This window comes from Nyctibius grandis, chromosome Z (genome assembly GCF_013368605.1).
Source record: "Nyctibius grandis isolate bNycGra1 chromosome Z, bNycGra1.pri, whole genome shotgun sequence".
Lineage (NCBI taxonomy): Eukaryota > Metazoa > Chordata > Aves > Nyctibiiformes > Nyctibiidae > Nyctibius > Nyctibius grandis.
In genome coordinates, this window is record NC_090695.1 from 8,117,758 (window position 1) to 8,132,646 (window position 14,889).

The 14,889-nt window shown below is 48.3% G+C and overlaps 1 protein-coding gene across 1 annotated transcript in view; it reads left to right on the forward strand.

Annotated features, from left to right (window-relative positions):
- The window catches only part of DNAI1 (dynein axonemal intermediate chain 1), a 147,491-nt gene that overhangs the window by 107,384 nt on the left and 25,218 nt on the right, over nt 1-14,889 (forward strand). Inside the window, exon 19 of the mRNA XM_068422106.1 lies at nt 10,115-10,300. Coding sequence (XP_068278207.1) covers nt 10,115-10,300 — 186 coding nt within the window. The remainder of the gene's footprint in view (nt 1-10,114; nt 10,301-14,889) is intronic.

Here is a 14,889-nt window from a genome sequence, read left to right on the forward strand (position 1 = left end):
GATAAATGCCATCCAAGTGTGCACTATACAGAGAAAGCTGCTCAGGGCTTTTCCCCATTACCGAAGCTGTTGATCTTTCAAGATGTGAAATACTTGAAATGACCCAAACCCTCAGGCAATTAGCTAACGCTTTGTGCTGCTCAGGAAGTGAGTGTGCCCTTTCCTGCTTACATAAACATACTTTACTGAACAACTGTTTTTTATGAGAAGTCTTGAAGACCAGGTTCCTGTTGTATCTCACTTACAGGATAAGATGCCAAAGAAATGCCTGCTCTCTTGATACCCATCCTTTCCCAGCTAGGAAAGAAACACTTGTTTAGCCCTGGCACATGTGTGTGTTCATAGAGCAATTTGCAGAGACTTGCTGCCGGTTTAGCATTGACCAGCAGCAAAAGCCAATATCCATCTTTAAAAGCATAAACGATTTTGGAGATAAGAGGCTTGCTAAACCTTCCAGGTTTGCAAATATTTCACTGCGTATTTTGGACCTAATTCTGCCTCTTCTTGTAGGGCATAAATCACGTGTGCCAGCAGATCTCAGCATCAGTCTATGCTTTTGCCCAGGGGAGTCAGGACTACAGATGTCCTTGCTGCATCTGGGTCTTTCCTCCTACCCTTTTGCAGTAGCCCATGGAGTTCATCCATGCCTTATGGGGCCACCGCTAGCTCTGCAGGGCTGGGGCGAGGCATCTCCTGGCTCTCTGCACCATGGCCAGGGCAGTTGCTAGATTGTGAAAACACTAAATGAGTGCAGGTCCCTTTGCCATCACCCAGAAGGACCTTTGAGTAGGCTGAAGTGGGCATGGGCTTTCTTAAAATGGCTTCAAAATTGCATTCACAGCATAAGTGGTTGTTTTCCAATAAAACTGTTCATTTTCTTCTCCTACAAAACCTAAAAGGCTCTTTCTTATTCCCTGCTGAATCTTTGAGATTGATGTGGACTGCTGGGCAGACTTATGTCTGCTTTAAAACAAGGGCTGGTGGCATGTCAAAGCTCAATGAGGTAGATGGGCAGAGTCCCCAGAATTAATGCTGCCTCCACTTTGTGCCATTCGGGCTGTCCTCCCTTCTCCCCCGCCAGCCACCAGGCTCTCTGTGCACTGGCATTTCTCTCCCCTAGCAGCTGCTTTTAGGGAATAAAGCCAGCCTGGAAGACTTTGATTTGTCCCTGAAGGATCTGAGCCCTCACCTCTATCCTGCCGCAGCTCCCATCCTATCACAGGATGCTCTGGTGGGCTTCAAGCCTCAAGGTGTGCATCAGGCACCTCAGGACACTACTGATCACTCACGTCCCTTAGCTACTGAGTCACAGGTGAGGTGACTTCGTCAGCACAGTAGTTGGTTTCAGTGCAAAGTCAAACTGATGAATTTAAACCTCTTTTTGTCAGTGGCTTTGCAGGGATTGTTTCTTCCACAGATGCTCGCAGGCCAGTTTTACATTACTAGAGCTAATGCTCTTTCAGGTTATGGTCTTTCAGCATTTTAATGAAACACACTTGCTGAGATTAACTAGCTCATTCAACCACACAGGAACCAAGTTTGCCTTTTTCTGCTTGTATGGATGTATGTGAGCGAAAAAATTACTTGGGCAGCATCTCCAAAGGTTTCATTGATTCACCTGTTAGACTTTGCATAAAAACCTCCTGGGGGCACAGAGCCCATCAGGAGTATCTGAGGGTGTTTAGAAAGCTGCTCCTAGGTGCCTTTCTGCTCTTTGCTATTGGCTGTCGCTAAGGATGGCCTTTCACTTAGGCTTGAATTTGCAAGCGGGGACATGGGCATTAGGGCCACTGAGAGCCTCCAGCAGTCTGCTCCATCCTGCTGCACAGAGACAGCAGCTACTGAACCTTGGCGTTTATTGCTTGGCATTTTATAATGACCTGAAATCTGTGCTCATTTGTTTTAAATGCCAGTCTCCAAACCGTGACAGTTCAATGTCTGCCTTATGAACAGCTTCGCTGGCCTGCTGCAGGGCTGCAGGTGGCAGAGAGCAGTGACTGCTTCTTCCGTCAGACTCAATGCTGCCCTTGCTTGTGCAACTGCCTGCCTTTGCCCAAGCCCCAGCCTCCAGTGCTGACTCTTCACAGCAGGACACAGGACCCTGCCAACATGTGAAGAGATGGAGCTTGGTCCTAGTCTATGAGGACATGGTTTCAGCCTGACATCAGGGGCTGGGCTGTGGGTCACAGCAGGGAGAGCGCAGGGGAACTGGCACAGCTGGGATGTGTTTGAGTGGCACAGCCTTGGGAGATTTGCCCTGGGGCACATAAGGGACTGATTGAAACAGCTACTTGTTCTTCATCGGGTATTTGGGATGGGATGGCAGAGTAGGGAAGTGTCAGAGGACTGGGGGAAAGACTCTCTGCCCAGTAGTCAGGAGCATGACAGTGCAGGAGAGATTAGGCAGCCGAAATGTGCTATCCAGAAAGATCCTGGGACAAATAATTGAATGGTGTATTCATGAGAACTGGTAGATGATGAAAAAGCCGGTCTAGTAAAGCTTTAGTAAGGCCATATCACATAAAACTGATCTAATGCTGTTCTTGAGAGTATCAGGCCTGGTACATCAGAGGAAAGAGATGTAATACATGTTTACAGGTTGACTTTGGGAACATTGTTGGCACAAGCCCATAAGCAAACTACCAGACAGGGGAGAAGGCAGATGTGGCACGATGGAAGTCATCCTCACCAGAGTGTGCAGTGCGGCTAGGGATGCTTCAGGAACTTGGGGCTGGCAATGAAACCCAGCAGTAATTGTGGGGGGACTAAGTGGACAGAATTTACAAGTGATTAGGTGCCAGAACTGAAATTGTAAATGAGCTCAACAACCTCAGCAGCAATTTGCGATCAGTGAGATGAAATTCAATAAAGAAACAAATCAAATGTACAATATGAAACGAGCACTAATTGGGGTGGGGAAGCAGCAGGACTGTACGGGAGGCTGGGACCAGGGACGGCCTGCGCTGCCATGCTCTCGATAACACTGTGCTGCTGAGTCGAACCCTGGGAGATGCAGTGAAGAGTCAGCCCGTGAGCACAGCCAGGGCTCAGGCTGGGATTCGTGTGCTGGTCTCTAAGGAAGGGTCATCTCTGCTGTTGCAGAAGGGATTGCACAGAGGTACCGGCTGTTACCATCAGCCGAGCTATTGCACGAGTTCAGCACAGATTAATTTCTCTGTTTGACTCTCACCTTTCAGAAGTGATTTGGAAAGTAACATTACGTTTAGTACATAAGTGAAGAGCAGAAGGAGGCTTTGTGATTCATTCCAAAGCATACTATTAATGTTGAAGAGGAAAAAAACCCAAGAGTCACGGGCAACATGAGAGAATCATATTAGACCAAACTGAAGTGCAACCAGCTCAGGGGTAGGAGGTATCAGCTATTTAGCACCAGATAACAGCATTCAGAAGTGTGCAGGACCGAAACATGAACGAGATTATCCTTATCATTGAGACTCTTGCAGCAGAGCCAGGCTGGCAGAAGTGGTGGCTGACAGGGAAGTTAGCTGGGATAAACAAGCACCTTCTTGTAAAACAAGGTAACAGGGTTTTCAGAAGAGGTCAAATGGTCCTCACAGCCTGTCTCAAGGAATAGCAGCCCTTCTATGTGCTGAGGCTTTGATTTCTTACTGACTCGTGGGAGCTGAGTCAAATCAGCTGAGGCTGATGCTGTTTTCTTACCGTGTCAAATTGAGAACGACCCAGTTCTTACTGAGTGAGGAAAAGCTGAGAGATGCAGCCCTACAGTGAAGCAGCTCCTACAGTTAAGCCCAGCGACATAGACCTTCTCTTCCCCACTGTCACGCACCCTGGAGCAGCAGGCTGGGATGCTGCAGGGCAGAGGGGTGTGCTTGGCCCTCTCCTGTACCCCAGGACATGCAGCTGTCTCCCGGCTGGCAAAGCTCACCTGGCTCAGCCCGAAAAGCAGCTTTCATGGATGCTTGTTCATCATCCTGAGCTCAAAGTTACCTCTGAACATACCTGTAGCAGAAATGGGGTCAGGCCTTTGCCATTAGCATAAAAGTGCCGTGAAATCCCGTGTGTTCGTGGGTCTGTCTGGTGCTGGTATTGGGGCAGCTGAGGACCAGCATTCCTGTGTTGTCCTTGCAGAAGCAGAGAGGCGATGAATGTTTTCTGAGTTGGGTCTCCATTCCTCCTGCCAAGCCTCTGACTGCCCCAGGTGTCAGAGAAACCATGGACTGTCTTATAGCCCTTGTTTGTAACTAGAAAATGTCCTCCTAGAGAAAATTAACTGTATTGGAGGCTGTTCTGGCTGCAGTGAGAGTATAGAAATCATGCAAAGTAAGGCCTCCACTGCATGGCAGCTGGACTTTGATGAAAGCTGGGGCTGCTCTGCCTGCCCAGTGCCTTTAGGATGCTCCAGTAGCTGTCTCAGTTCTGGACAGGGGCTGCGGGTGGCCTGTCCATTTGTTAAATATATTGCCTGAGAGTTTGAAACAAATAATCTGTAGAGTTTGCAAATGGATGAGGTATCATGATTCAGTCAAGAAAATGAGGTAAATCCATCACAAGGACAGTGAAAGCCAAACAGTGAAAGAGATGTCAACTGGTAAAGGGCAGCATGATATTAAATTATCCCTCACCTTTTGCTCTTGCACTGATTTTATTCTTTGTTGCCAAGTTACCAGGTACATCTGCCTTGTTCTTACACACACATATATTTCCCCCCAGCCTTGGTTCTGGTTGCTGTCAGGTTGTTTTTGATCATGCTAACATTTCCCAGACTGCTGCTGGGACATGAAGGCTGGAAGAAAAGGACAGCAAAGGCTGCAGCCGCTGCAGACCCAGCATGTGCTTGAGGCATGCAATAAAGGCAGAGTAGGTCAAAGTGGCTCTCCAGCACCCTTCTTCACGGGTCACAAAAGTCAAGTAGTTTGTTCTGCTGGTAGAGAGGTTGGTTGCTTTCGGGTGATGCTGTTTGGAGGGTCCAGCTCTCCCCCAGATCCCCTGGCATTTCCCTTGCCAGGCTGCTGCACTGCAGGGCAGGGGGGGACAGCAGAGTATAAGGACAGAGGGGTCCAAGTCACCTCGGAGCTGCTGAGCAGATGAGAACCTGGGCTGACTTTTGGGCTGTAAGTGCACTTTGCAGAGCGGGTGGGGAGAAATGAGTTCACAAGTCTGAACGTGTTTTGGTGCTGGGGCTACAGCAATAGCCTTGGACATGCACTATGCTGTGCTTACAGAGCAGCCGGGCAGAGCCTTAGTGGGGAACTGCTGGATTTTGGGAGGTGGAATATATTTGCATGATTCATAGACAGAGGAGCTGTTTGTCTGGATGCAACTGAGCTTGATTTCTTCTCTGGCAGTTTGAGAGTCAGGCATCAAAGCAGCTCATTTAGGTTGAATATTTTCTGCGACTGTAACACAGCAGAGTTAGATCCATTATTGCCTGTACATCAAGCATGGAGGCTCTGTTGTTACCCTGATGGTAATTTTAAAATGTTCTTATTGAATAAAAAGCATCAGAGACTGCAGGATTCACCTGATCCCATCTCAGAGATAACTGGGCATCTGCTTAATTCAGTGCTCCTTTTCAGGAGCTACTGACTTATCAGAGTTACTGTCCTACCACCAAGAAGTTTGCTTTGAACACCTGCCTGACCACCTGATATCTGCCATCAGCCTTTGAGACTGTGAGTCTAGGTTTCTTTTGATGGTTGATGATGCCAGCTTATAAATCCCTATGCTGCAAGGAACTACTTAGCTCAACAGCTTGGACTTCATTTGGAGGGTGGTACATGTCCTCCTGCACTTCCTTGGGATGGGCACGAAGATTTACAGGGACGATAAATAAAATGGCTGTTGGAGTTATTGGTTACTGCCCCATGCTTTATTCTCCCTGGGGATCTGCAGCTAAGCTGGGGCAAGCAAAGGAGAGTTCTTGCACTTTCCTGTTTCAGACATTTTTCAGATTTCTTTTACCTCTCTCTGTGCCTTTCCCTAGGTTTCTTGTTCTTGGAGTCTGCTTTACAACCCTCTAAGGAAGTGGCCACATAGTGTTTGTAAGGACTCTGTAACAAAATAACTGAAATGCCCTTTCCCATTATCTGTCTGCCGTGGTCTGCAAGCAGCAGGGCTGCAGACCCTGCAGGTCCCTGGTTTGCTTCTACAGGATCTGCCGAAGGTATCTGATAAAAGCAAGTTTATTGTTGGGAGGCTCCGGCTCCCTCTCTGGGGACATGCATCACAATGGAAATGCTTTTTGACGGCTGGAAAATCAGAGGTTTGAAACCTCTACTCTGTAGTTTCTAAACTGCTCCTGGATGAGCGTGGGTGGGGGACTGTGGTGGCCCCAGGTCTCAGCACCTGCAGGGAGCGAAATGCCGGGACCAGCCTAGGTAGCATGAGAAGAAGTGGCTTGCAGAGCTGGCAGAAAAGAGAGGGCTGTTCACAAAACTCACTGGTTTGTAAGCTCTAACCACGACACTGCTTCAACACGCTTTTTGTTCTTACACAGTTCTCAGTACCATTCAAGCTCAAGCTGGTGTCCCAGCACAGGGCACTGCGCTGCCGTGTTACTGTATGCTGTCTTCCGATCAAAGTTACACTTTCTACTTTAGGGATCCTGAGCAAGTTACTGTCTTTCCCATGGATTTGTTGGACTGTGAAGTGTCACATTCTGACAAGCATCACTGCCTTGCTGTGTTGCTGGAGATAAAAGTCTGGGTGATGCTATAGTGCTGAGTGAGGCATCCAGGGCCAGATGGCTGGAAGCAAGCCTGCCCTGAGAGCTGTAGGAGCCCAGGACAATGTGGCATGTTGTATGGCAGTGAATATGTCAATATGCTTGTCTGCCACATGTGGAAAGTTACACAAATATCAGCCCTCATCAAAAATGCCAGTTTGCACCAGCTGCCTGACAGTGTCTGGGTGGCAGGTCTCATCTGGATGCTGCTGGATGAGCGCCTGCCCTGAGAAGAAAAGTTCCCTATGGAGGCACCTGCTCTCCAAGGAGAGGATTTGGATGTGGTTCTGGTCATGCTGGCTCCACATGAGTCTGATACTCGAGTCACACGTGGGGTTGCATGGCACTTCTGTGGGTCATGGTTACACTTCTGTGGGTCATAGAGAAGGCTTATCTTCAAGACCTGAGAGGCTGTCTTTGTGCGTAAGCAGTGATCTATAGCCTGGAGGGGTAGGGGCCAGTGAGGCAGTGGGATGGAGAGAAGCTGTGTGCTGCTGGTGAGTCTCTGGGGTGGGAGATCCAGCTGGTTCCTACTCCATAATCCTTAATCCCAGGACCTGAGCCAGCAGGGCAGCTCATGGGACCAGGAACTGTAAGGGAGAGCTGCAGGTTTTCAATCTCCCATTCTTTGGGCAGAAAGCCCTACCCCAAGCCCCAGGCAGATCTGCAGATGATGCTGGTCACATGCAGCTCTGCTGCTTTATAGCACTGTTAAGCTGCCTCAAGTGTTGTGGGAAGCCCTGCGCCCCTTTTAGGTGTTGGTCTGACCTGATTTCCCTCTCTCCTCAGAGTGCCTGTAAACCTCTAAATCAAAGCCTCTGAAGCCCTTCCTGATGCCTGTGGCCCACCCCTCCATCTGGAGTGTCTGACAGCTGATATGAGGCTGATGTTTCCAGCTGAAGAACTGAAATAGTTTGTTCTTTTCCACGGTTCCCTTGGCAAAGGAAAAAAAGCCCATTTGTTTAGAAGCTCATAAAAGAGGAGCTTTATAGTAGGAACATTCATAAACTTGTTTGCTTTTGACCTTCTCCACATTGCTGATGGTTTCGAGTTCTTGTCCCAGGCATTGTGCTTGTCTGGGCTGTCAGTGACATTTTTGAAAAACAGCCTCGCCCAGAGTAATTTGCATTGCTCAGCACTCCAACACTGAGCCTTCAGATGTGCCATCTTTCTCCGCTGCAGTGCTGGGTAGGGTGTGCGGGTGCAGTGCATTGACAGCCTTATAGAAGAGCAGTGCAGATCTGGCTGCTGGAGAGAAACCTGGCCACTAATTGCACGTTGCTTTTTTTTCTAGATTAATTCATGCTACTGAAGCAGTGGTCATTTCCCAGGCTTTTACATTACTAAGCACTGAGCTGGTGCCATTGGGGTTGGGGGGGGCATGTGCAAATCGTGCCCTTAAATTAATAAAAATGTATTCTGTGACGGCAAGCAATTAAATCTTCAGTGAATGTGGGTCAGGGGGGCTGATATGCGTGAGAGAGAGCTTGTTCCTTTTCAGAGACAGTAAGACAGCAGGCGTAAAGTACAAGCCAGGACAGACACCTTTATTTATGCCTAGAGGTAGGAAATTGGGATTACCTTGGCTGGACTGTAGGACCTCAAGTGTCAAGTCTAGATTCAGAATTTAAGGCTGGCATCTGGTATTTTGAGCAGTTAAAAATAGAATCTTTTTTCCACCTATGCTTCTGCTGACTGGGAAAGGACTCACCAAACTGCAGATCCTCATCTGTGGCTGATGCTTTGGATTCCCTTCTTGAATTATACTGTCGTGGATTTACTCAAAATGTGTCTGAGAACCCTGTCCACTTTTCAAGCCCTTCCCCATCTGGAAAAGTCTTATTTTACTTCAGTCTGGAGGGAGTCTTCCTCATCTTGTTTTCTGCATCTGTAAAACCTTTGCATGGTTCTGCCCAGACCAAGGACATCACAAGTGGCTAGATGTTAAGTCCTGTGAAGACACAGCAGCTCATGAGACTGCCTGGGACATGTGCTTGCGCATTGCCCAGCTATTTGCTATACATGGATTCAGATAAAATTCACCAGCTCATTGGTGTGTGATGGGAAAGTACATGTACTGATTTGATACAAAACCTTCCACACTCTTTGGACTAAGCTTTTATAGGGTAGCACTGTCTGATTTCAGATAATTCCTAGATTCAAATTGTGAGCATGGCACAACGTTGAAATAATATGTCTCAACTGTCTCTTAAGTGCTGGTAAACAAGACACAGCTGGCAGGAGATGTTCAAGTAGTTCAGTCCTAATTTCCCTCATATTCCCACTGTACTTGTTAGCATAAAATATTCCTTTCCTTAGTTTTTCTGAAGGCAGAAAACAGAAAAAAAACATAAGGCTGAAAGTCTCCACAGTGAATTCAAGGTGGGAGTCCAGCATGCTGGAGACTGCTCGCTTCAGCACCGGGGAAGAAAGGGACATCATGTTTTATTAGCCTTTGCAGGCTGTATCAATGACAGGAGCTAATAGCAATTATTGGGAGGCAATGTTAACACATTCTCTCAGGTAACTACCACTGTTCCCTCTGGAGCCACGATGAAACGTGCATTATCGTGCAGTTGGTGATGTGGCAGGTCTGTGTCACTGCTGTATCAGTGCCGTAGGTCTGAGGCCCATGCCAGTGGGAATCCCACCTGAGCGGGGCCTCGGGTCTGTCTCCCTCCATCCTCACCTTTCCCATTTGGCCAGTCTTTACCTGGCACTTCTCTCGGTGCTGTGGGAGAAGGACGTGTGTGCAGGCATAGCATCTGAGGCAGCTGGACTGGAGTGGGCTGCCAGCACCAAGCTGTTCTGTGCTGCGCATTTGCCTGTGCTTCTCTGGCTTTACCCCAGGTTTACACCCTTAATCATACTGTCCATGTTCCCATCACTTCCCTGTTAATGACTGGTTTGAGTCTTTAATGTTATTATTAAGCTGGAAATGTTGGAATGCTCTGCAACAAGGGGTAATAAGTATTTCTGACAGCATTCTTCGCTTTGTGCATCAGTCTGTGTTAGACTCTGATCTAACACCTGGTTGTCTCATTACTTGCAGCACTGGGAAGGAAGATTAACACCTGTGGGGTCAGCAATGCTGGCTCTGAGCCTTCTCCAGTCCAGATCAGATGGAGCCTTGCCAAGGGTCTTGGAAAGAGCTTGCACCCACAGCAGGGAACTGGTCCTCACACCATGAGTCCCTGCAGGAGGGGGACAGTCCCTCAAAAGCAGACAGCAGCTTCTGTGCAGTCGTTACTTAAGAGTTCAAAGGCCCTGACTGCAGGTGGTATTTGTGTGCTGAGGCTGCCTTTCCATGGGACCTTTTCTCTCTGATTTCTCCAGCCATCATTCTACTGCTGAGGGATGTTCTTGCCTGATTAATCCCTTTTGTGTCCTTTGCTTTTTTTCCCCCAGGCCCATGTGTTTGATCTGAACATTAATAAGTATGAAGCTCTCTGCACCCAGCTAGTGGTGGGCAAGAAGAAATATAAACCAACCTGTATCCAGTTTAACCCTGTCTACCCTGTTGTCATCATTGGAGATGAAAGAGGCCACGTTACCTCCTTGAAGCTCTCTCCCAATCTGCGCAAGATGCCCAAGGTAAGGAGGAACTGCGTTCTCCTAATGGAGGTACCAAACCACAGCAGATCTCTTCGTGCCTTATCACTGTCCCCTCTCCTTCTGTGCAATGATGTTGGCAAAGCTGCTGTCTCTACCTCAAGCCTTTTGGGTAGGATGTGTGGGATGTTGGATCCCTGCCTCTGTTCCTGCATGAGTAAGAAGGCTCAGTTTGCTACTGGGCAGGAGTGGGGACTGGTGGGAAGGGCGTTTGCTGTCTGGGGGCACTTTCTCATCATGGACCAGACAAGCCCAGAAGCTCTGCAGAGGTTAATTTGTTTCCCAAAGCTCACATCTTTTCTGTTTTATTTGCAAAACTCCTTGAAACCAAGTAAAGGAAGTCCCAGCTCCTTCCTAAGCCCTTCTGCAGAGCCCATGCTGCCTGTCATGTGCTCCTGGATCACCAGAGCCTGTCCTCTGACCACCATGTCATCTCTCCTGTAAATAGGCAAGCACTATCTTTAATTGTGAGGAGACTTGGGATCCTTGTCTAAATTGATAGCAAGGAGATGTGTGTGCCCCTGTGAGTTGGTGAAGCCCCTCTTCCAGCCAGCCATGAGGGCCAGTTGTGAAGGTTGATGACCTCTCCCTCACGGATCGTTTACTAGACTTTCTTCCTGAGCTTCATCCAGCTACGAGCTGAATGGCTGTAAATGCAGTGTCCTTTCTGAGCCCATGTAATTCTCTTATTCAGTTGTCTCTTGTATAGTGGAGCTTTTTCAGTTTCAGGCTTTTTAGAACTGATGCAAGAAAACAATCTCTGAAGAATATAATCTTTTATTTGTATACCCCAAAGGTTTTACATACTTTACTAACCCACTGTATTAGGCTGGGTCTCCGGCCAGGATCTAATCACCCTGGTATCACTCCAGAGTCTTCTGAGCAATTTTTTAAAAGTTCCTTCAGCCGGACACCACTGGAAATGTGAATCTTCCCTGTGCTGAGAGGGCATAGAAAACACAGCAGCATGGCAATCTGTTTAGGGCTGGGGACAGAAGCTGTGGAGAAGAATGTCTCATGTGCTTCACGCTTTTCTATTTCCATCAAAACCGCAGCCTGAGACCATCAGAGCTCTTGGGGCTGTCATCAGCTTGGCTCCAGACAAGTTTCCTAGTTGCTTTATGAGTCCTTCCTGGGTGTGGCCAAGCACCATGTCTGCCGTGGACCCTGGCTGCACAAGGGTTCAGTAGTGGAGATGGGTCACACACACGTATATGTGGCTGCTTTCCTCTGCACCCCAGCCTTGGGGTGAGCAGCACCCTGCCATACTGTGCTGTGGGTCAGAATGAATTCAAATCTCTCCTTCCACTCCTGGTGGCCTGCAACAGCCTTCCGTGCAGGTATGAGTGTCGTCATCTCACTTTGCCAACTTTCTTCAGAGGCAACTTCCGTGTTGGTGACAAAGCAGTTTAAACTGTGAGTTCAGGAGTGGCTCAATAACTTACTGCTGACCTTAAACAATAGGTACCATATCCCAGACAATGTATAAATGTGATGGAAATGAACTCTGCTGCTCTGATGTTATTAAACTATCTGTCTTATGCTTGCTTGGTTAGGTTTGAAGGGATGCTAAACGCTGAACTAAAAGTTTCCTGCACACGTGGAGAAGGAGGAGGGATGTTCTGGCATGGCCGGTGATGTGTGCAGGTCCCCTGGCTGCAGTCAGCTCTTCTCTAAAAGAGATGAGAACTTAGAACGTGACACACAATGTGGTGGCAAAGTGGTGGGTCTGGCCCAGCCAGTTCAGCTGCCTTTCTGTGCCACAAGTGGACAAGTGAGCTGGGTCACTAAGCCCATCTTTCACGGCTGATGTGGCATCTGCTGTGCCAAATGCTGGTGTCCAGGACCCTGTGGTGAGGATGTTTAGCTGCTACAAGAGGGTGTTCTAACAGAGGGAAGTCAAACCCTGGAAGAACAGGCAGTGACATCCACTCTGTCCTCCTGTCCACCTCCTTGCTGTGCCAGCACTAGTATACATGTTCTTAACTAGCAGCAAGCCTCCAGCCGTGTTTGCAAGAGTGTCATCTCATGGTGGGGAGTCAGATGTACTTTCAGAGTATTGATCCTGTCTCCTCTGAAGATCAAGTCCGCATGCTCTTTAAACCTTTACCCTGTGCAGCCAGCTTTCCTCTTTAAATGGCTTCACTTCTCCCTCTTTTCTGGGAGTCCCCAGAACCAAGTTGACAGTCACAGAATATCTGTAGATTTATAACTGGAGAGGGTGCAAAATTGTGCAGAAGAGTCCTGACATCCCAGCTGTCTCCTCACAGATAGAGAAAACTGTCTGTGCCTGGCTTGGTACCCGGGTACCCCAGCCTGGCCTCTCTGGCACTTGATCCATGCAGAGCCTGGTGGGTAAACCTGCCAGATGCCCAGGAGGAGAAGCCGTGGCCAGTGCTTGTGGAGGCTGTGGCCTACACACCAGCCCCCTCAGCTTCCTGGTCTTGTTTGTATTGACTCCTTTGGAGATGGGAAGGTGCCTTTTGCTAAGCTCTGGCAGAATATGGTGTGCTGATGCAAAGGGGCAGCCAGAGGCTCATCCAGATCCCACGGCTCCTCCATTTTACACTGGTGTCACAGGGGTTTGCCTGTGAAGCTTCTCCACTGGCTTCCCACACAGCTGGGACAGCTGCTTTTGACAGGTATGACTAGCAGACTAATCACCCTTTTTCGAGAGTGCTCTTAATAGCCACATGTCATCCCAAACCCTCTTTCTTTCCCTAAAAATAGATGCAGTGCTGTCTGCTCCATGTTCTGCAGATTCCTGGGCTGTCACTGGACTTCCAAGATAGGGCTCACCAAGAGAGACTGCGCTAACTTCATCCCAGTGGGATTTCAGCTGTTCTGTATTTATTCTGGTTTGCCTCTTCGTTAAAGCCGGTGCGATGGATAAGTGGAAATAGGGAGGGTAAACACTCTGGGTTTCTCATCATACTTTTGTTCATTCCACTCTTCATGTCCTTGAGTGAGGAGAGGAGGTTCAAGAGCTCTTTAAATAATTTGCAGAGTTGATCTGCAGCTTAATTAATTCATGTTTGTAAAACACTTTGGGATCTTTAAGAAGTGTTATTTAATGCTCCGAGTTTTGCTGTCAGCAGTGTTAGCGCAGCCTCATTTATGAACACTTGCCAGAACAGATAAGTCAGGGGAGGATCTTCTTGAAAGCACTCAGGTGGCATTTTCATAAGTTACTTTCACCAAGACACACAGTAAAAGCTTCAAAAATGCCTAAAACTTCCTGGGAGTATTGACCTCCTAAATCATTTAGTGGCACATCGGAAGAGGTGCATTCATTGTTGAGAGGAAGCTGGGAACAGGGGCTCAGCCACCTGTCAGGCACTTGTGTTGAGGGCACATCTGTGTGCACAGAGGGTTCAGAGGCCCCTGTGCTCATGCCAAGCACAGCGGGCATCCTTGTGTCTTTGCCCTGGTGATTTGGGTCCTGGAGCCCTCCCTAGCCCCACAGGCTGAATCCTCTGGGGTGGGACAGAGATACCCCCTTGCCCCAAGGCAGTGAGCTGTATTTATTTCCATGAGATGTGATCCTGGTAGAGGTTTTCTGTGCCTGTGGCTGTTGTCCCTAGATTGTGTGAGGCTCCTGAGAGTCCTCTGGGAACGCACTACCCAACTGCTAAGCACCAGCTTCAAGAGTCTGGGGAGTGCAGAGGCTGGGGAGGGGCAAAAAGAATCCAAACCTTGTGGGAAGAGCAACCATGAGGCAGAGAGCAGAGCTTGCCAAAGGTGAGCTTGCGATCAAACTACCACCAGCACAGTCCTGCGTTGGCCATGCTGAGCATCCATCTCCCTGAGCTTGGGCAGAGAGCTTATGCCAACAGATATTGTCCTGTGCAAGGAGACACGGTGAAACTAGTTTGGGTCCTTCTGCTTAGAGCTCAGAGGCAGGGCAGAAATGCTTGCAGCATCTTAAGATGCAGCAGTAGGCTGAAGTGGCTCTCTGCTGTTGTCCAAGCCACTTTTGGACTCCAAGCGCTCCTTAAATACTGCAGTAGTTGTCAGGCAGGAATTGCTTAACTAATAAAGTAATGTTCCTAATTTGTAACGACCTTGGTGGTTGAGTTCACCCGAGGGAAGCATTGCTGTAAGAAGAATCAGTTTTGGGCAGAGCTGTTTAATTAGTAAGCCTTTTGGTTTTCATTCGCGGGTTGGAAGAAATTAAAGCATTTTGTCATCACAGTCAGAAGCATGTAGCTGCTCATGGGCTTTGGTTTGTTTTTTAAAAACTGCTAAAATAGCCTGGAACAACCCCTTGTCAATGCCAAAAGCAAGCAGGACATAGTAAAAAAAAAAAAGTGTGAAGAGTTTTTAGCAATGTTGGGAGACCACAGCAGAGTGGGAGAAGAAAAGAAAGCAGGTCACAGAAAGGTTACAATAGAGCATTTGCTGAGGGTAAGGCAGATTTCTTGGCCAGTACCCAGGCTAACAACAAGGGAGGCAGACAGCTTCTTGGCCTGATGCTTGTCTTGGATATTTATCTTGGATTATTACCTCCATCTCTGTTCCTGCTACTGGTTTCTTCACATGCAAGTCACCTCTTTCTCTGTCCCCTGGGG